The sequence below is a fragment of the Euprymna scolopes genome, chromosome 25 (assembly GCF_053919585.1).
Source record: "Euprymna scolopes isolate OS-2025 chromosome 25, ASM5391958v1, whole genome shotgun sequence".
Classification (NCBI taxonomy): Eukaryota; Metazoa; Mollusca; class Cephalopoda; order Sepiida; family Sepiolidae; genus Euprymna; species Euprymna scolopes.
Genome location: NC_136506.1, coordinates 95741790 through 95765693, shown reverse-complemented (window position 1 = coordinate 95765693; position 23904 = coordinate 95741790). Strand labels below are relative to the sequence as shown.

The following is a 23904-nucleotide window of genomic DNA, read 5'->3' as shown; positions in this document are numbered from 1 at the left end:
CGGAAACTACAACACCTCCAATAGAAACAACTACAACTCTCCCTGCAATTACAACTAATCCTATAGAAACAACTACAAATATCCCGGAAACTACAACATCTCCAATAGAAACAACTACAACTCTCCCTGCAATTACAACTAATCCTATAGAAACAACTACAAATATCCCGGAACCTACAATACCTCCAATAGAAAAAACAACAACTCTCCCTGAAACTACAACTCTCCCTAAAACTACAACTAATGCCATAGAAACAACTACAATTATCCCTGATACTACAACTAAGGCCATAGAAACAACAACAACTATCCCTGAAACTACAACTAATGCCATAGAAACAACTAATACTATCCCTGAAACTATAACTAATGCCATAGAAACAACTCCAACTCTCCCTGAAACTACTACTAGTCCTATTGAAACAACTACAAATATCCCGGAAACTACAACACCTCCAATAGAAACAACTACAACTATCCCTGAAACTACAACTAGTCCTATAGAAACAACTACAAATATGCCGGAAACTACAACTCCTCCAATAGAAACAACTACAACTCTCCCTAAAACAACAAATAGTCCTATAGAAACAACTACAAATATCCCGGAAACTACAACACTTTCAATACAAACAACTACAACTCTCCCTGAAACTACAACTAGTCCTATAGAAACAACTACAAATATCCCGGAAATTACAACACCTCCAATAGAAACAACTACAAATATCCCTGAAACTACAACTAGTCCTACGGAAACAACTACAAATATCCCGGAAACTACAACACCTCCAATAGAAATAACTACAACTCTCACTGAAACTACAACTAGTCCTATAGAAACAACTACAAATATCCCGGAAACTATAACACCTCCAATAGAAACAACTACAACTCTCCCTGAAACTACAACTAGTCCTATAGAAACAACTACAAATATCCCGGAAACTACAACACCTCCAATAGAAACAACTACAACTCTCCCTGAAACTACAACAAGTCCTATAGAAACAACTACAAATATCCCGGAAACTACAACACCTCCAATAGAAACAACTACAACTCCCCCTGAAACTGCAACTAGTCCTATAGAAACAACTACAACTATCCCGGAAACTACAACACCTCCAATAGAAACAACTAAAACTCTCCCTGAAACTACAACTAGTCCTATAGAAACACCTTCAAATATCCCGGAAACTACAACACCTTCAATAGAAACAACTACAACTCTCCCTGAAACTACAACTAGTCCTATAGAAACAACTGCAAATATCCCGGAAACTACAACACCTCCAATAGAAACAACTACAACTCTCCCTGCAATTACCACTAGTCCTATAGAAACAACTACAAATATCCCGGAAATTACAACACCTCCAATAGAAACAACTACAACTCTCCCTGCAATTACAAGTAGTCCTATAGAAACAACTACAAATATCATGGAAACTAAAACACCTCCAATAGAAACAACTACAACTCTCCCTGCAATTACAACTAGTCCTATAGAAACAACTACAAATATCCCGGAAACTACAACACCTCTAAAAGAAACAACTACAACTCTTCCTACAATTACAACTAGTCCTATAGAAACAACTACAAATATCCCGGAAACTACAACACCTCCGATAGAAACAACTACAACTTTCGCTGAAACTACAACTAGTCCTATAGAAACAACTACAAATATCCCGGAAACTATAGCACCTCCAATAGAAACAACTACAACTCTCCCTGAAACTACAACTAGTCCTATAGAAACAACTACACGTATCCCGGAAACTACAACTCCTCCAATAGAAACAACTACAACTCTATCTGAAACTACTACTAGTCCTATAGAAACAACTACAAATATCCCGGAAACTACAACACCTCCAATAGAAACAACTACAACTCTCCCTGAAACTACAACTGGTCCTATAGAAACAACTACAAATATCCCGGAAACTACAACACCTCCAATAGAAACAACTACAACTCTCCCTGAAACTACAACTAGTCCTATAGAAACAGCTACAAATATCCCGGAAACTACGACACATCCAATAGAAACAACTACAACTCTCCCTGAAACTACTACTAGTCTTATAGAAACAACTACAAATATCCCGGAAACTACAACACCTCCAATAGAAGCAACTACAACTCTCCCTGAAACTACAACTAGTCCTATAGAAACAGCTACAAATATCCCGGAAACTACAACACCTCAAATAGAAACAACTACAACTCTCCCTGAAACAACAACTAGTCCTATAGAAACAACTACAAATATCCCGGAAACTCCAACACCTCCAATAGAAACAACTACAACTCACCCTGAAACTACAACTAGTCCTATAGAAACAACTACAAACATCCCGGAAACTACAACACCTTCAATAGAAACAACTACAACTCTCCCTGAAACTACAACTAGTCCTTCAAAAACAATTACAAATATCCCGGAAACTACAACGCCTCCAATAGAAACAACTACAACTCTCCCTGCAATTACAACTAGTCCTATAGAAACAACTACAAATATCCCGGAAACTACAACACCTCCGATAGAAACAACTACAACTCTCCCTGCAATTACAACTAGTCCTATAGAAACAACTACAAATATCCCGGAAACTACAACACCTCCAAAAGAAACAACTACAACTCTTCCGGCAATTACAACTAGTCCTATAGAAACAACTACAAATATACCGGAAATTACAACACCTCCAATAGAAACAACTACAACTCTCCCTGAAACTACAACTAGTCCTATAGAAACAACTACAAATATCCCGGAAACTACAACACCTCCAACAGAAACAACTAGAACTCTCCCTGAAACTACAACTAGTCCTATAGAAACAACTACAAATATCCCGGAAACTACAACACCTCCAAAAGAAACAACTACAACTCTCCCTGAACCTACAACTAGTACTATAGAAACAACTACAAATATCCCGGAAACTACAACACCTCCAATAGAAACAACTACAACTCTCATTGCAATTACAACTAGTCCTATAGAAACAACTAAAAATATTCCCGAAACTACAACACCTCAAATAGAAACAACTGCAACTCTCCCTGAAACTACAACTAGTGCTATAGAAACAACTACAACTCTCATTGCAATTACAACTAGTCCTATAGAAACAACTACAAATATCCCGGAAACTACAACACCTTCAATAGAAACAACTACAACTCTCCCTGAAACTACAACTAGTCCAATAGAAACAACTACACCTCTCCCTGAAACTACAACTAGTCCTATAGCAACAAGTACAAATATCCCGGAAACTACAACACCTCCAATAGAAACAACTACAACTCTCCCTGAAACTACAACTAGTCCTATAGAAACAACTACAAATATCCCAGAAATTACAACACGTCCAATAGAAACAATTACAACTCTGCCTGAAACTACAACAAGTCCTATAGAAACAACTACAAATATCCCGGAAACTACAACACCTCCAATAGAAACAACTACAACTCTCCCTGCAATTACAACTAATCCTATAGAAACAACTACAAATATCCCGGAAACTACAACATCTCCAATAGAAACAACTACAACTCTCCCTGCAATTACAACTAATCCTATAGAAACAACTACAAATATCCCGGAACCTACAATACCTCCAATAGAAAAAACAACAACTCTCCCTGAAACTACAACTCTCCCTAAAACTACAACTAATGCCATAGAAACAACTACAATTATCCCTGATACTACAACTAAGGCCATAGAAACAACAACAACTATCCCTGAAACTACAACTAATGCCATAGAAACAACTAATACTATCCCTGAAACTATAACTAATGCCATAGAAACAACTCCAACTCTCCCTGAAACTACTACTAGTCCTATTGAAACAACTACAAATATCCCGGAAACTACAACACCTCCAATAGAAACAACTACAACTATCCCTGAAACTACAACTAGTCCTATAGAAACAACTACAAATATGCCGGAAACTACAACTCCTCCAATAGAAACAACTACAACTCTCCCTAAAACAACAAATAGTCCTATAGAAACAACTACAAATATCCCGGAAACTACAACACTTTCAATACAAACAACTACAACTCTCCCTGAAACTACAACTAGTCCTATAGAAACAACTACAAATATCCCGGAAATTACAACACCTCCAATAGAAACAACTACAAATATCCCTGAAACTACAACTAGTCCTACGGAAACAACTACAAATATCCCGGAAACTACAACACCTCCAATAGAAATAACTACAACTCTCACTGAAACTACAACTAGTCCTATAGAAACAACTACAAATATCCCGGAAACTATAACACCTCCAATAGAAACAACTACAACTCTCCCTGAAACTACAACTAGTCCTATAGAAACAACTACAAATATCCCGGAAACTACAACACCTCCAATAGAAACAACTACAACTCTCCCTGAAACTACAACAAGTCCTATAGAAACAACTACAAATATCCCGGAAACTACAACGCCTCCAATAGAAACAACTACAACTCTCCCTGCAATTACAACTAGTCCTATAGAAACAACTACAAATATCCCGGAAACTACAACACCTCCGATAGAAACAACTACAACTCTCCCTGCAATTACAACTAGTCCTATAGAAACAACTACAAATATCCCGGAAACTACAACACCTCCAAAAGAAACAACTACAACTCTTCCGGCAATTACAACTAGTCCTATAGAAACAACTACAAATATACCGGAAATTACAACACCTCCAATAGAAACAACTACAACTCTCCCTGAAACTACAACTAGTCCTATAGAAACAACTACAAATATCCCGGAAACTACAACACCTCCAACAGAAACAACTAGAACTCTCCCTGAAACTACAACTAGTCCTATAGAAACAACTACAAATATCCCGGAAACTACAACACCTCCAAAAGAAACAACTACAACTCTCCCTGAACCTACAACTAGTACTATAGAAACAACTACAAATATCCCGGAAACTACAACACCTCCAATAGAAACAACTACAACTCTCATTGCAATTACAACTAGTCCTATAGAAACAACTAAAAATATTCCCGAAACTACAACACCTCAAATAGAAACAACTGCAACTCTCCCTGAAACTACAACTAGTGCTATAGAAACAACTACAACTCTCATTGCAATTACAACTAGTCCTATAGAAACAACTACAAATATCCCGGAAACTACAACACCTTCAATAGAAACAACTACAACTCTCCCTGAAACTACAACTAGTCCAATAGAAACAACTACACCTCTCCCTGAAACTACAACTAGTCCTATAGCAACAAGTACAAATATCCCGGAAACTACAACACCTCCAATAGAAACAACTACAACTCTCCCTGAAACTACAACTAGTCCTATAGAAACAACTACAAATATCCCAGAAATTACAACACGTCCAATAGAAACAATTACAACTCTGCCTGAAACTACAACAAGTCCTATAGAAACAACTACAAATATCCCGGAAACTACAACACCTCCAATAGAAACAACTACAACTCTCCCTGCAATTACAACTAATCCTATAGAAACAACTACAAATATCCCGGAAACTACAACATCTCCAATAGAAACAACTACAACTCTCCCTGCAATTACAACTAATCCTATAGAAACAACTACAAATATCCCGGAACCTACAATACCTCCAATAGAAAAAACAACAACTCTCCCTGAAACTACAACTCTCCCTAAAACTACAACTAATGCCATAGAAACAACTACAATTATCCCTGATACTACAACTAAGGCCATAGAAACAACAACAACTATCCCTGAAACTACAACTAATGCCATAGAAACAACTAATACTATCCCTGAAACTATAACTAATGCCATAGAAACAACTCCAACTCTCCCTGAAACTACTACTAGTCCTATTGAAACAACTACAAATATCCCGGAAACTACAACACCTCCAATAGAAACAACTACAACTATCCCTGAAACTACAACTAGTCCTATAGAAACAACTACAAATATGCCGGAAACTACAACTCCTCCAATAGAAACAACTACAACTCTCCCTAAAACAACAAATAGTCCTATAGAAACAACTACAAATATCCCGGAAACTACAACACTTTCAATACAAACAACTACAACTCTCCCTGAAACTACAACTAGTCCTATAGAAACAACTACAAATATCCCGGAAATTACAACACCTCCAATAGAAACAACTACAAATATCCCTGAAACTACAACTAGTCCTACGGAAACAACTACAAATATCCCGGAAACTACAACACCTCCAATAGAAATAACTACAACTCTCACTGAAACTACAACTAGTCCTATAGAAACAACTACAAATATCCCGGAAACTATAACACCTCCAATAGAAACAACTACAACTCTCCCTGAAACTACAACTAGTCCTATAGAAACAACTACAAATATCCCGGAAACTACAACACCTCCAATAGAAACAACTACAACTCTCCCTGAAACTACAACAAGTCCTATAGAAACAACTACAAATATCCCGGAAACTACAACACCTCCAATAGAAACAACTACAACTCCCCCTGAAACTGCAACTAGTCCTATAGAAACAACTACAACTATCCCGGAAACTACAACACCTCCAATAGAAACAACTAAAACTCTCCCTGAAACTACAACTAGTCCTATAGAAACACCTTCAAATATCCCGGAAACTACAACACCTTCAATAGAAACAACTACAACTCTCCCTGAAACTACAACTAGTCCTATAGAAACAACTGCAAATATCCCGGAAACTACAACACCTCCAATAGAAACAACTACAACTCTCCCTGCAATTACCACTAGTCCTATAGAAACAACTACAAATATCCCGGAAATTACAACACCTCCAATAGAAACAACTACAACTCTCCCTGCAATTACAAGTAGTCCTATAGAAACAACTACAAATATCATGGAAACTAAAACACCTCCAATAGAAACAACTACAACTCTCCCTGCAATTACAACTAGTCCTATAGAAACAACTACAAATATCCCGGAAACTACAACACCTCTAAAAGAAACAACTACAACTCTTCCTACAATTACAACTAGTCCTATAGAAACAACTACAAATATCCCGGAAACTACAACACCTCCGATAGAAACAACTACAACTTTCGCTGAAACTACAACTAGTCCTATAGAAACAACTACAAATATCCCGGAAACTATAGCACCTCCAATAGAAACAACTACAACTCTCCCTGAAACTACAACTAGTCCTATAGAAACAACTACACGTATCCCGGAAACTACAACTCCTCCAATAGAAACAACTACAACTCTATCTGAAACTACTACTAGTCCTATAGAAACAACTACAAATATCCCGGAAACTACAACACCTCCAATAGAAACAACTACAACTCTCCCTGAAACTACAACTGGTCCTATAGAAACAACTACAAATATCCCGGAAACTACAACACCTCCAATAGAAACAACTACAACTCTCCCTGAAACTACAACTAGTCCTATAGAAACAGCTACAAATATCCCGGAAACTACGACACATCCAATAGAAACAACTACAACTCTCCCTGAAACTACTACTAGTCTTATAGAAACAACTACAAATATCCCGGAAACTACAACACCTCCAATAGAAGCAACTACAACTCTCCCTGAAACTACAACTAGTCCTATAGAAACAGCTACAAATATCCCGGAAACTACAACACCTCAAATAGAAACAACTACAACTCTCCCTGAAACAACAACTAGTCCTATAGAAACAACTACAAATATCCCGGAAACTCCAACACCTCCAATAGAAACAACTACAACTCACCCTGAAACTACAACTAGTCCTATAGAAACAACTACAAACATCCCGGAAACTACAACACCTTCAATAGAAACAACTACAACTCTCCCTGAAACTACAACTAGTCCTTCAAAAACAATTACAAATATCCCGGAAACTACAACGCCTCCAATAGAAACAACTACAACTCTCCCTGCAATTACAACTAGTCCTATAGAAACAACTACAAATATCCCGGAAACTACAACACCTCCGATAGAAACAACTACAACTCTCCCTGCAATTACAACTAGTCCTATAGAAACAACTACAAATATCCCGGAAACTACAACACCTCCAAAAGAAACAACTACAACTCTTCCGGCAATTACAACTAGTCCTATAGAAACAACTACAAATATACCGGAAATTACAACACCTCCAATAGAAACAACTACAACTCTCCCTGAAACTACAACTAGTCCTATAGAAACAACTACAAATATCCCGGAAACTACAACACCTCCAACAGAAACAACTAGAACTCTCCCTGAAACTACAACTAGTCCTATAGAAACAACTACAAATATCCCGGAAACTACAACACCTCCAAAAGAAACAACTACAACTCTCCCTGAACCTACAACTAGTACTATAGAAACAACTACAAATATCCCGGAAACTACAACACCTCCAATAGAAACAACTACAACTCTCATTGCAATTACAACTAGTCCTATAGAAACAACTAAAAATATTCCCGAAACTACAACACCTCAAATAGAAACAACTGCAACTCTCCCTGAAACTACAACTAGTGCTATAGAAACAACTACAACTCTCATTGCAATTACAACTAGTCCTATAGAAACAACTACAAATATCCCGGAAACTACAACACCTTCAATAGAAACAACTACAACTCTCCCTGAAACTACAACTAGTCCAATAGAAACAACTACACCTCTCCCTGAAACTACAACTAGTCCTATAGCAACAAGTACAAATATCCCGGAAACTACAACACCTCCAATAGAAACAACTACAACTCTCCCTGAAACTACAACTAGTCCTATAGAAACAACTACAAATATCCCAGAAATTACAACACGTCCAATAGAAACAATTACAACTCTGCCTGAAACTACAACAAGTCCTATAGAAACAACTACAAATATCCCGGAAACTAAAACACCTCCAATAGAAACAACTACAACTCTCCCTGCAATTACAACTAGTCCTATAGAAACAACTACAAATATCCCGGAAATTACAACACCTCTAAAAGAAACAACTACAACTCTTCCTACAATTACAACTAGTCCTATAGAAACAACTACAAATATCCCGGAAACTACAACACCTCCGATAGAAACAACTACAACTTTCGCTGAAACTACAACTAGTCCTATAGAAACAACTACAAATATCCCGGAAACTACAGCACCTCCAATAGAAACAACTACAACTCTCCCTGAAACTACAACTAGTCCTATAGAAACAACTACACGTATCCCGGAAACTACAACTCCTCCAATAGAAACAACTACAACTCTCACTGAAACTACTACTAGTCCTATAGAAACAACTACAAATAGTCCGGAAACTACAACACCTCCAATAGAAACAACTACAACTCTCCCTGAAACTACAACTAGTCCTATAGAAACAACTACAAATATCCCGGAAACTACAACACCTCCAATAGAAACAACTACAACTCTCCCTGAAACTACAACTAGTCCTATAGAAACAGCTACAAATATCCCGGAAACTACGACACATCCAATAGAAACAACTACAACTCTCCCTGAAACTACAACTAGTCCTTCAAAAACAATTACAAATATCCCGGAAACTACAACACCTCCAATAGAAACAACTACAACTCTCCCTGCAATTACAACTAGTCCTATAGAAACAACTACAAATATCCCGGAAACTACAACACCTCTAAAAGAAACAACTACAACTCTTCCTACAATTACAACTAGTCCTATAGAAACAACTACAAATATCCCGGAAACTACAACACCTCCGATAGAAACAACTACAACTTTCGCTGAAACTACAACTAGTCCTATAGAAACAACTACAAATATCCCGGAAACTACAGCACCTCCAATAGAAACAACTACAACTCTCCCTGAAACAACAACTAGTCCTATAGAAACAACTGCAAATATCCCGGAAATTACAACACCTCAAATAGAAACAACTAATACTCTCCCTGAAACTACAACTATTCCTATAGAAACAACTACAAATATCCCGGAAACTACAACACCTCCAATAGAAACAACTACAACTCTCCCTGAAACTACAACTAGTCCTATAGAAACAACTACAAATATCCCGGAAACTACAACACCTCCAATAGAAACAACTACAACTCTCCCTGAAACTACAACTAGTCCTATAGAAACAACTACAAATATTCCGGAAACTACAACACCTCCAATAGAAACAATTACAACTCTGCCTGAAACTACAACAAGTCCTATAGAAACAACTACAAATATCCCGGAAACTACAACACCTTCAATAGAAACAACTACAACTCTCCCTGAAAGTACAACTAGTCCTACAGAAACAACTACAAATACCCCAGAAACTACAACACCTCCATTAGAAACAACTACGACTCTCCCTGAAACTACGACTAGTCCTATAGAAACAACTACAACTATCCCGGAAACTACAACACCTCCAATAGAAAGAACTAAAACTCTCCCTGAAACAACAACTAGTCCTATAGAAACACCTTCAAATATCCCGGAAACTACAACACCTTCAATAGAAACAACTACAACTCTCCCTGAAACTACAACTAGTCCTATAGAAACAACTACAAATATCCCGGAAACTACAACATCTCCAATAGAAACAACTACAACTGTCCCTGCAAGTACCACTAGTCCTATAGAAACAACTACAAATATCCCGGAAACTACAACACCTCCAATAGAAACAACTACAACTCTCTCTGCAATTACAAGTAGTCCTATAGAAACAACTACACATATCACGGAAACTAAAACACCTCCAATAGAAACAACTACAACTCTCCCTGCAATTACAACTAGTCCTATAGAAACAACTACAAATATCCCGGAAACTACAACACCTCCAAAAGAAACAACTACAACTCTTCCTACAATTACAACTAGTCCTATAGAAACAACTACAAATATCCCGGAAACTACAACACCTCCGATAGAAACAACTACAACCTTCGCTGAAACTACAACTAGTCCTATAGAAACAACTACAAATATCCCGGAAACTACAACACCTCCAATAGAAACAACTACAACTCTCCCTGAAACTACAACTAGTCCTATAGAAACAACTACACGTATCCCGGAAACTACAACTCCTCCAATAGAAACAACTACAACTCTCACTGAAACTACAACTAGTCCTATAGAAACAACTACAAATATCCCGGAAACTACAACAACTCCAATAGAAACAACTACACATCTCCCTGAAACTACAACTAGTCCTATAGAAACAACTACAAATATCCCGGAAACTACAACACCTCCAATAGAAACAACTACAACTCTCCCTGAAACTACAACTAGTCATATAGAAACAACTACAAATATCCCGGAAACTACAACACCTCCAATAGAAACAATTACAACTCTGCCTGAAACTACAACAAGTCCTATAGAAACCACTACAAATATCCCGGAAACTACAACACCTTCAATAGAAACAACTACAACTCTCCCTGAAAGTACAACTAGTCCTACAGAAACAACTACAAATACCCCAGAAACTACAACACCTCCATTAGAAACAACTACGACTCTCCCTGAAACTACGACTAGTCCTATAGAAACAACTACAACTATCCCGGAAACTACAACACCTCCAATAGAAAGAACTAAAACTCTCCCTGAAACAACAACTAGTCCTATAGAAACACCTTCAAATATCCCGGAAACTACAACACCTTCAATAGAAACAACTACAACTCTCCCTGAAACTACAACTAGTCCTATAGAAACAACTACAAATATCCCGGAAACTACAACATCTCCAATAGAAACAACTACAACTGTCCCTGCAAGTACCACTAGTCCTATAGAAACAACTACAAATATCCCGGAAACTACAACACCTCCAATAGAAACAACTACAACTCTCCCTGAAACTACAACTAGTCCTATAGAAACAACTACAAATATCCCGGAAACTACAACACCTCCAATAGAAACAACTACAACTCTCCCTGAAACTACAACTAGTCCTATAGAAACAACTACAAATGTCCCGGAAACTACAACACCTCCAATAGAAGCAACTACAACTGTCCCTGAAACTACAACTAGTCCTATAGAAACAACTACAAATATCCCAGAAACTACAACACCTCCAATAGAAACAACTGCAACTTTCTCTGAAACTACAAGTAGTCTGACAGAGACAACCCAAACTATCCTGGAAACTACTCCTACCCTAATAGAAACAACTACAACTTTCCCTGCAACTAAACATAGTCCGATAACATCAACTGCAAATAGTCCTGAAACTACACCTACTCCAATAGAAACAACTAGAACTACACCTAGTACGATAGAAACAACTACAACTTTCCTTGAATCTACACCTAGTCCGATAGAAACAACTACAACTGTCCCGGAAACTACAGCTAGTCCGATGAAATCAACTGCAAATATTTCTGGACTTACAACTACTCCAATAGAAAAAATTACAACTTTCCCAGAAACTACAAGTACTCCGATAGAAACAACCCCAACTATCCCTGAAACTACACTTACCCCAATAGAAACAACTCTAACTTTCCCTACAACTACACCTAGTCGCATAGAAACAACTACAACCATGCCTGAAACTACAGCTAGTCCGATGAAATCAACTGCAAATATTCCTGAACTTACAACTACTCCAATAGAAAGAACCACAACTTTCCCTGAAACTACCACTTGTCCTATAGAAACAACTACAACTATCTGGGAAACTACAACTACTCCAATAGAAACAACTACAACTTTCCCTGAACCTGCAGCTAGTCCGATAAAAACAACTACAAATATTCCTGAAACAACAAATACTCCAATAGAAACCATTAAAACTTTCCCTGAAACTACAACTAGTCTGATAGAAACAACTACAAATATCCTTGCAACTACACCTAGTCTAATAGAAACAACTACAACTCTCCCTGAAACTACAACTAGTCCTATAGAAACAACGGCAAATATCCCGAAAACTACAACACCTTCAATAGAAACAACTACAAATATCCCGGAAACTACAACTAGTCCTATAGAAACAACTACATGTATCCCGGAAACTACAACACCTCCAGTAGAAACAACTACAAATTTCGCTGAAACTACGAGTAGTCCGACAGAAACAACCAAAACTATCCCTGAAACTACACCTTCCCCAATAGAAACAACTACAACTTTCCCTGCAACTACACCTAGTCCGATAAAAACAACTGCAAATAGTCCTGAAACTACAACTACCTCAATAGAAACAACTAGAACTATACCTGAAACTACAACTAGTCTGATAGAAATAACCACAACTTTCCCTAAAACTACAACCACTCCAATTGAAAAAAGCACAAATAACCCTGCAACTACATCTACGATAGAAACAACTACAACTTTCCTTGAATCTACACCTAGTCTGATAGAAACAACTACAAATATCCCGGAAACTACAGCTAGTCTGATAGAAACAACCACAACTATCCCTGAAACCACAGCTAGTTTTATAAAAACAACTGCAAATTTTCCTGAAACTACAACTACTCCAATAGAAACAGCTACAACTATCCCTGAAACTACAACTATTCCGATAGAAAAAACTATAACTATACATGAAACTACAACTAGTCCGAAAGAAACAACTACAACTATCCCTGAAACATCACCTAGTCCTATAAAAAAACACACAACTATTCCTGAAACTACAACTAGTTCGATAGAAACAACTACAACTATCCCTGAAACATCACCTAGTCCTATAAAAAAACACACAACTATTCCTGAAACTAAAACTAGTTCTTTAGAAACAAATACAACAATTAAAGAAAATACAACTAATTCTTTAGAATCGATTGGTAATATTACAGAAGGTACAACTAATACTATACAAATGAGTACAACTATTTCAAAAACTACAACTAATGCTATTGAAACAACTGCAACTGTTCTACAAAGGATATCTAGTGCTATAGAATCGAGTGGTAATATTCCAGAAAGTACAACAAATACTATAGAAACAAGCATTAGCATTGCTGAAACTTCCATCACTTTTACTGAAACATTTACCACACAAGGTAATACATTTGTCAATGTGAATATTTGTTGCAGTTCTACTTTTCAATTATTACATAATTCTAATACTATCTTCTCAGTGTGATATATTGTTTTTGTGATCCTATCCATAACAGAACACTATTGGTTACGAGATTGTCAGTCATTAAGTTTTGTAATTAATAGACGGACATATTGACACACATTAACAAACTTTAACACACGCAAACGCAGTCACAGTATATCTACCTATCTATCTATAAAAGTGAACGTGTCTGTGTGTGTATGTGTCTGTGTGTGTACATTTCCCTATGCAATAACTCTGTCAATTTTAAGTCTACAGACTCGAAATTTTATATACAGGGTATGGAGATTTGGGCAAATCTTTGTAATCGGTTTTCGGCCAGAAAATTGGCTATTATGGGGTCAAACTTCAACGATTTGACCTTTGAGAACTCTACCAAACTCCTTTGACAATTTTGGGTCTAAACACTTGAAATTTTAGATATAGGTTCCTTGGACATGGATCTAACTTAATGTTGCATAAGAGTTATATTATATAGTTGAGATTTTATTTTATATGAGTTGTGTATTGGAGAGATAGACGAGGTATATATAAAAAGAGACATGTAATACAATTCAAAGTCCTACACGATTTCAACTTCTAACCTTTCGCCTCCAAAGGTGGATTCCTTCTGACCAATGTCAGCTCTGTCTGTCCGACCCTCTCTCAACCCTGTCTTGACTCTGTCGACTCACTAAAACTCCAACTATATTTAGAACTCCTCTCTTAGCCATGACGTCATTGCATGGCCAACAACGTGAATCTGGACTCACCTGCCTGTTCACACATATCTCCAACAAGAATTCTCTAACCTATTTTTTCGACTAACCTATTTTTCAATATGTTCTATTGTTCGCTTTCAAATTCCTTTTCCAACAACATTTTTAAACAATGAATTCCTTTTCAACAAACATATCTGCTATTTATTTTAAATCTAATAATCGGAATTCTCCTGAATCTTAATTCCAAACCTAGCTTCCCAGGTTCGAATTCTCGGACTATCCTATCTCATTTTTACTTACTTACAAGAACAGGGGGCCTGTTCTCATAACATTAATAACTTGATTTGAGTCCAAAACAATAAATGTATGTTAAGGGGTCATAATAGGGGTCAAAGTTTAAAAAATTGACCGCTTTGTTTTGTTTGCTAAACATACACCTCCAAACACCTGGGTAACGCCGGGCTAAAATGCTAGTATATCTATAAAAGTAAAAGTTTCTGTGTGTGTGTGTCTATGTGTCTATGTGCACTTCCCTACCAAATTACTCTGTCAATTTTCGGTCTACAAACTCGAGATTTGACATAAACGGTTTGGAGATTTGGAAAAATGTTTTAAATCGGTTTTCAGTCAGAAATTTGACTGTTAAGGGGTCAAAGTTCAACAATTTGATTTTGGAGAACACTAGCAAACTCCTCCGCCAATTTTGGGTCTACACACTTAAAATTTTACATATAGATTACTTGGACATGGATCTAACTTTATAATTGGTTTGGGCTCCAAAAATAAATGTTAAGGGGTCAAAATTGGGGTCAAATTAAAAAAATATTGACGTCTGCAGTCTCTACCAACTTTTCTCTACGGTAGTTAAGGAAGCCTCTTATATAAAGGCATTACCATACATATTAACACTTTTTAATATATAAATATGCACATAACGTTATGAACAGTACACAGGGCCCAAGCAAAGCCGGGTTGAACTGCTAGTATATATATATATATATATATATATATATATATATATATATATATATATATATATAATGGTGAAATTGTTTGTCTGTATGTCTGTCTGTGTACATTTCCCTACCAAATTATTCTGTCTAATTTCGGTCTACAGACTCGAGATTTAAGATAAGGGGTACTGAGTTTTGGGAAAATCTTTTTAATCGATTTTCGGCCAGAAATTTTGCGGTCAAGGAGTCAAAGTTCAACGATTTGACCTTTGAAAACTCTACCTAACTCCTCTGCAAATTTTAGGTCTTAACACTGGCAATTTTAGATGTAGGTTCCATGGACATAGATAGAACTTTTTAACTTGATTTGAGTCGAAAACAATAAATGTTAAGGGGTCAAACTTGGGGTCATTTTTTTTTTAAACTTGACGTCTCAGCCAATTTTTCGTCTAAATATTTGAAATTTTGCATAAAGTGTATTCAGACATTGGGCAAGCTTTTTAATCGGTTTTTGGCCGAAAATTTGGCTACCAACTGGTCAAAGTTCAAAAGATTTGATCTTTGTGATCTCTAGTAAACTATTCAGCAAATTTTGGGTCTAAACATTTGAAATTTTACATAAAAGGCATTCAGCAATGCAGCAAGCGCTTTAATCAGATTTTAGGCGAAAATTTGGCTGCCAAGAGGTCAAAGTTAAAAGAGTTGACCTTAGCAGACTCTACCAAACTCCTCTACTAATTTTGGTCTAAATATTTGAAATTTTTAATGTAGGTTACCTGGACATGTGTCAAATATTTTAATATATATATGCACATAAAATTATGAACAGTACACAGGGCCCGAGCAAAGTTGGGCCGAACTGCTAGTATATATATATATATATATATATATATATATATATATATATATATATATATATATATATATATATATATATAATATTATCTTGTGATATAAATTTTATTCATTCCATGACCTCCGTCGTATTTTGAAAGAAGCTCATACCAAAATTATTCTTCCTATTAGCATTAAAAGAAACAAAATTAATCTTTTCCATGTGTAAGAAATCCACACAAACAAGCTCAAAAATTATGGTCAAATTACACTCAACAATCACCAAAGAAAGATAAATACTAAAGAAATGACACGAAAGTTGATATACAATAAATAAATAGTTAGCAAGGACCCTTTTCTCATGCTAAGAATAGCTTTCTAAATAATACCATTATTATTAGTAAGTGAAGGTATCCTTTTTAAAAAATATAAGGTATGAGTAAATGTCCCCTCCCCGGATTTAAAATTTTAAATTAAACTTCCTTCATTTTTATAGAATGTAAGTAAAAAATAAATGGACAAGATGGCACTTGTTTGAAATATCAAATATGAATTTGAATATTAACATTTAAAAAAGCCAACAACAATATTTTATGGTATTTTTTGTTTATTAAATTACTGGTGAAAATATCCGTTTTATTTAATGCAGAACAAAAAAACTAGTCGATTGCTAACGTAAAGGATGCATGCAAAGAGGAGGGAAAAGAAGCAAGGCTACTACGCATGCACACACACACACACACACACACACACACACACACACACACACACACACACACACACACACACACACACATGATATGGTTAATAAAAAGTGGCAAGATTATACAAAATTAAACGTTGAATGAACTTACTAAATGCTTAATATTGTTGAAAAAAAAAATCCTATAACTGAGAGTAGCTAAACTGAAGTGAGGTTGCGAAAAAAATACAATCTTCTTCGCGACCTTCTTCTCAGGTCTTGTAACCACAGTAATATATATATAAAAAAAAAGAATGAAGTTACTCTTCACAAAGGAGGAAGGTTTTTATAACAATTACCTTACTCTATTAGTATAAATAATCACAAAGCTATTGTTCTTCTTGGCTATTGGAAGAACATCCTCACCTCCGGCAGCTACACCCAGGTAAATTAGGTATTATTTACTATAATATTTAAGTCAATGTAGCTGAAAATATAAATAAAAAACAATAGAGAATAAAATTGTAAACAATTGACCATGGAAATAGGGATGAGCGGCTAACGAATGTGAGTTAAAAGGAGGCAAAGGAGAGAGGTCTGTGTCAGCGTAGCTTATCCCATGATACACATGCATAGACTTTTTCTTACTTTGCATTCTTTTTTTTTTTTTTTTTTTTTTTGCTTTTCATTTTTAATTTTTTGGCGTCGCGCGATTTTTGAAATCCTCTTTAAAATATGGTTGTATCTTAGGACATACATATAGATACAATGTATCGTTGTATCAAAAAAAATGTATCTTAAGGTATTACTCTGTATGTTACACGTTATAAATTAATACCTGTTTAAGAGAAATAGAAAATTAATATTTTTCAAGGGAATTATTGTTATCCGTTGTATATTTTCAACCATCCCTCAGATTCAAATCTCTCCCATACTTTTTTCAAAGTTTTGCGGGATTGTTTCTAGTGATTATTATTATTATTATTATTATTATTATTATTATTATTATTATTATTACTAGCAATCGGTGCCCGGCGTTGCCCAGGTGTTTTGAGGTGTATGCTGAGAGAAAAAAAAAGGTCAATTTTTTAAAACTTTGACCCCTATTATGACCTCTTAACATTTATTGTTTAGGGATCAAGTAAAGTTAATAAGTTAGATCCATGTCCAAGGAATCTATATCTAAAATACCACGTGTTTAGACCCAAAATTCTAGGAGGAGTTTGGTAGAGTTCTCAAAGGTCAAATCGTTAAATATTGACCACTTAATCGCCAAATTTCTGTCGAAAACCTATCACATCGATTTTCCCAAATCTCAGTACCCTGTATATCAAATTTCGAATCTCTAGGTTTAAAATTGACAGAGTTTTAGCGTAGGGAAATGCACACAGACGCACAGACACACACAGACACTATCACTTATATATATATATATATATATAAACATAAACATCATATATATAAGGATAATAGTACGCCATATATATAACAAAAGACCATTATTTACTGAAGTGAAAGGAAAACCCGGGGGAACTTTACCCAAAAATAAATCTATATTTTTTTGTGTGTATTGATAGTCTTATCAACACCCCTTTTTTCTGTTTATTTAAAAAGAAAATACAACTTTGTTATTTATGAGTCGTGGAATTGCATTCATCTACAAAAGATCTAGCTAATGTGCATATTTTTTATCGTTTTTAATTAATTCCCTGTTAGTTTTTTTTTTCGGTTCTCTTATACGATGATCATCTTTATTTAACTATTACGTGTAATTATATTCATACAGATATTCTATATGATTTATATTTGCGTAATATTTGCGTAGAAATGAAGAAAATCAAATTTACTGTGTATTTAGCGTGTGTTAGTCAGCGGGCTTGGTTGCCATAACAACGTGACGTAGCCAAGGACGGTAGTGGACGTGAGTGTGTGTGCGTGTGTGCACGTGTGCTGGAAATTATAGTTTGTTTTCGTGCTGTGTTTATATTATGCATATTGTTTCGTATCTTATCAACTTTTTCGAATCTATGTGTACAGTAATACAAACCCGTTTTTCGAGCTGAATAAATATGTTACATTGAATAAAAACACGAAAAATATATCCAGTTTGGTAGAAAAGTAACTTATCTTGCCTTTGATAACATTTATTTGTTATATATTTGTTTTTTTGACAATTTTTTCGAATCTATGTGTATAGTAATACAAACCCGAAATGAAAAGACCACGAGTGAACGCGCGTTTTTTTTTTTTAGTTTAGTTTCATATATATATATATATATATATATATATATATATATATATATATATATATATATATGTATATATATATATAAAAATAAGTATTTTTAAATTTTATCTTTCTAGCTTTAAAAAAAAGTTTTAAAATTTTATCAGCCGGCATAATTTATTTTTAAATATTGAACAATTTCAGGAAAATTAATTTTTGCTAGATTTTCAAAACATTGTTTTCGTGTTGTGTGTACGTGTTAAAGAGAGTCAGACGCGATTTTGAATTTTCCAATACATCGGTAAACAATGTATGTTTGTCGAGCTGAATAAACATGTTACATTGAATAAAAACACGAAAAATATATCCAGTTTGGTAGAAAAGTAACTGATTTTGCCTTTGATAACATTTATTTGTTATATATTTGTTTTTTGACAACTTTTTCGAATCTATGTGTACAGTAATACAAACCCGTTTTTCGAGCTGAATAAATATGTTACATTGAATAAAACACGAAAAATAAATCCAGTTTGGTAGAAAGTAATTTATCTTGCCTTTGATAACATTTATTTGTTATATATTTGTTTTATGACAACTTTTTCGAATTTATCGAGTGAACGCGCGTTTTTTTTTTAGTTTAGTTTCATATATATATATATATATATATATATATATATATATATATATATATATATATCTTTCTAGCTTTAAAAAAAGTTTTAAAATTTTATCAGCCGGCATAATTTATTTTTAAATATTGAAAAATTTCAGGAAAATTAATTTTTGCTAGATTTTTAAAACCTGTGTGTCAACAGCTTAAAAAAATCGTCTCTTCAAAAGAACATGTTTTTAAGAGGAATACCTTGTGAACGTGTGTGCGTGTGTGCGCGCGTGCTGGGTAGTAGTACTACTACTAATAATCTTTCCAGCGTTTGTTTTCGTGTGTGCGGACGTGATGTCGTAGGTTGGATTGTTAGATTGTGTAAGTTTCGTATTTTTTTAATTTGTAAATAACAAGTTATGAAAAAATTAAACCCTTCCAAGATGGACAATAAATAAAGCCATAATATTTTATGGTAAAGGTAAGAGCGTAGGAACCATAGTTTTTTAGGAGATGTGATTATTGGATTAACCAATCAGAAATCGTCTGTGGCACACACATCTCTGTTTTTATAGATATATAGATTATTACTATTATTATTGGCTCACAAGGAGCTTTCACACAAGTCTTCAGAGATCTTTCCCTGAAAACAGCCTGTGGTGTTCCCTGGAACTGAGTGACAACAAATCTCCCCAGGTTTCCAGTACTCTCCACCTCTTTCAATAACATTTGCAAATAAATTTGCATTATCGCAACAGCTGCTTGCCATTGATTTCTCGTTGGCAGCAGCTATTGGTCTTTTCTGGGATTTGAGTGGCAATAATAAGCCTCCCCAAGGTCCCAGTTCTCTTTGCACTTATTTGGCTGAGGTCAGGTCAGTTCATGGGTCTTTCCTTCCTCCTTGACAATTTGTGGTGTTTATCGTGTTTAGTCAAGGCAGAGTCTCTCCTCGTATATCCGGGTGACCGGTGACACGGTTCCTTATTTAAAATGTTCCGGTGGTGATTACGTATCTCACCATAACAATTTTCAACCAATGAAAATCGATTAAAATATAACACAAGTCTATGTGAAAATAATAAGCCGATGAGAACTTAAGAAATGTCTGTAAAGCTAGGAAATAAACAGCCAAAGACGAGAGAGAGAGAGAGAGAGAGAGAGAGAGAGAGAGAGAGAGAGAGAGAGAGAGAGAGTCGTCGTATACAATTTATCGTCGTATTTCAAAAAAGTCGTATTTTAGTGCATTCGTATCTCAAAGCGTTACTGTATATGTACCGATTCTTTGTGCGTTGCAGGAGTAGATATGATAGCAGAATATTCCAGAAAGTTCCAACATTGTTATATTTTTCACATAATCTAATGAATCCCATGAATGTTTTCTTCGATTTCATCTGAGGTCACTGTTGTCAGTTATCAGTTTCATAAATCGAATTTAATATACTACCATGTAAGTAACCGAAATCTATTTAAAAAAACAAATGGATTCTATTCGTTTCATATAACCAAATCAAAGACAAAATATATCGGCAAAAACATTGTTTTAAAAATATTATAAATGTTAGGCCTTTTCTTTTGACATTTTGTTGACCATGTTTTCCCCACAATTTCTAATAATTTTTATTATTATTCTGTTCAAACTATCTTCTGTCTTATCATTTGGCTAACGATTACAAAAATGTTGTCTGTTTTCTATTTTGAATACAGCATAGCAGCCTTCAAATCCAATGTAAACAAATTTTTGTTCAGCTGTTCCTATAAATAATCAAATTCTATCCATTTTTACACCATTAACGATTACTATACTACCACCGTACATTCATTGACCCTTATCCTCAAGTGGCCTTCGGGCCTTGATACGTGGTGACTGCCAAATAAATAAATAAAATTAATAATATTTTGTATGGTACTTATGATCTATGAAAAGGAATTCATAAATGGACAGTGAGTGCCACTGTAGCGTTATTTGTCTTAAAATGGACTAAACGTTGTACTCAGAAAGAAAGGAAAACTTCAACACAAACTTTTTAGGTGAAAGAATAAGTTATTTATTTTGTTTAGTTTCACACGCAAGTCGCCAACACATATTTACAACACGACTCAATATGTTCCTTCTTTCTTTCCATTTCCTGGTCAGATAGCAATTGTTTTGTTTTTAGTTTTCATCGGCTGTTGTGTTGCAGTAATTCTCTGTAGAACTCACAGGTCGGTCGGCTTGTTTTCGAAGGGGTTTGAAAAGGAGACTTTCGTGCTTTTCAGGCACACCTTCCAAATCGCCATACGTCTTTTCATTTTTCCTCTCTTTCTTTACCTTCGATTCATTCGATGCCTTCATGCTCATAGCACAGCTTAAATGCTGACTTGAGAATAACTTTGCATATGAGTCGTCAATATGCATACGTGTCCTGGCTTAATCATTTAACTGATAGAGCAAGCGACTACGTTGTTTGGATGTAACACGATTATAAACAAGTATGTAAAATAATATTGAGAAGCTGTAATCTATTTAGAAACAAAAATAATTGCCGGCAGACGCACAGGTTTTTTTACTACATCTTGTATCTTTCATACAAATTATTCAACCCCTTTTCTCTCGCCTTCGGACTTTGTATAATGCCTTTTTAGGGCAATTCAGTGATATGCTAATCAGTGCATATCAAACTACACGCCCCATGATCCTTAAAAAATCACTTCACATAAATTGCTCATATCGATACGCACATCCCCAAGGCCTCCTGGTACCACTAGCCCTGACCACACCGTCAAGCACAACTGGCCATTTAAAAACAGCTAGAAAACTAGTCCTTCAAGTGCATCCAGACATAACTAGACCTTCAAACAGTTTGTCTCTGCTTTATCGTTATTTTCATGGCAAGTGCTCGACTGAGCTTCAATCTATGGTCCTTCCTCACCAAACTCTCACAAGAAACACTCATCTAGCTTGTACCTGTACAACAATGATAATTATCAAATATACCAAAAGGTCATTTAAATAAAATTTATAAATTTTGACAATCATCTGCATGTCAAAGAAACACACTTGAAATTGTCAGAAAAAAAATTTAAAAGTGTGGAAGGAAAAGGTTATGCAGGTGTTATTAAAGTCAGTTAGTCCAGTGAATCATGAAGGCTAGATTAAACGCCCTTGGGGTGTGGTTACAGGACAATACCATCGAAAATGGAGCATTTCAAGTGGTAACAAATGCTTATATAATAACGACCGAAAAGGATATCAGTTGGTTGACCATTGGGTAGAGAAGAACCAAACCCGTTGAATATCCGTATGTATATCTTCCTCCTAACACCAACCATCCATAACCGTTACTAAGAATAAAGACATTTTAAACACAGCCGAAATATTGTAACAGTGCATATGGGCGTGTGAAATAAAATTAACAGCATCCAAAGGATAACTGATTAATGAAAATATTAGCAGCAGCAGCAGCAGCTGTTAAAGAACGTATGCAAATTAGCAAGTGTGCACGAGCTTGCATCACAAGAAAAGGAGAGAAAAATACACCACATGGACAAGAAAAGAAGCAAGTTGTGTACCGGGCAAAAGGGACGTGTAAAGTTAAGGGCGAGAAAGCGCTGGCACTAGCCAGCATGAAGTGGCAGCAACAAGGACTTTTAAAAAGCACATGTGTGTACAAAAAGACTTCGGAAATATAATGAAATGTGTTGTTTTAGAAGAACCACAAATAAATGGATTTCATTTGCACTTAAAAAAAATGCTGT

General features: G+C 35.4%; 2 protein-coding genes across 5 annotated transcripts in view; both read left to right on the top strand.

Annotated features, from left to right (window-relative positions):
- Window positions 1–23904, top strand: part of LOC145247530 (uncharacterized) — a 204434-nt gene that overhangs the window by 103186 nt on the left and 77344 nt on the right. The window lies entirely within an intron of this gene.
- Window positions 6015–23904, top strand: part of LOC145247135 (uncharacterized) — a 35830-nt gene continuing 17940 nt past the window's right edge. The window contains exons 1-10 of the mRNA XM_080108779.1: window positions 6015–6075; window positions 8479–8804; window positions 9414–9461; window positions 10170–10275; window positions 10663–10682; window positions 11205–11579; window positions 11745–11825; window positions 12054–12951; window positions 13213–13704; window positions 13882–14109. Of these exons, the coding sequence (XP_079964905.1) occupies window positions 6015–6075; window positions 8479–8804; window positions 9414–9461; window positions 10170–10275; window positions 10663–10682; window positions 11205–11579; window positions 11745–11825; window positions 12054–12951; window positions 13213–13704; window positions 13882–14109 (2635 nt within the window). The remainder of the gene's footprint in view (window positions 6076–8478; window positions 8805–9413; window positions 9462–10169; window positions 10276–10662; window positions 10683–11204; window positions 11580–11744; window positions 11826–12053; window positions 12952–13212; window positions 13705–13881; window positions 14110–23904) is intronic.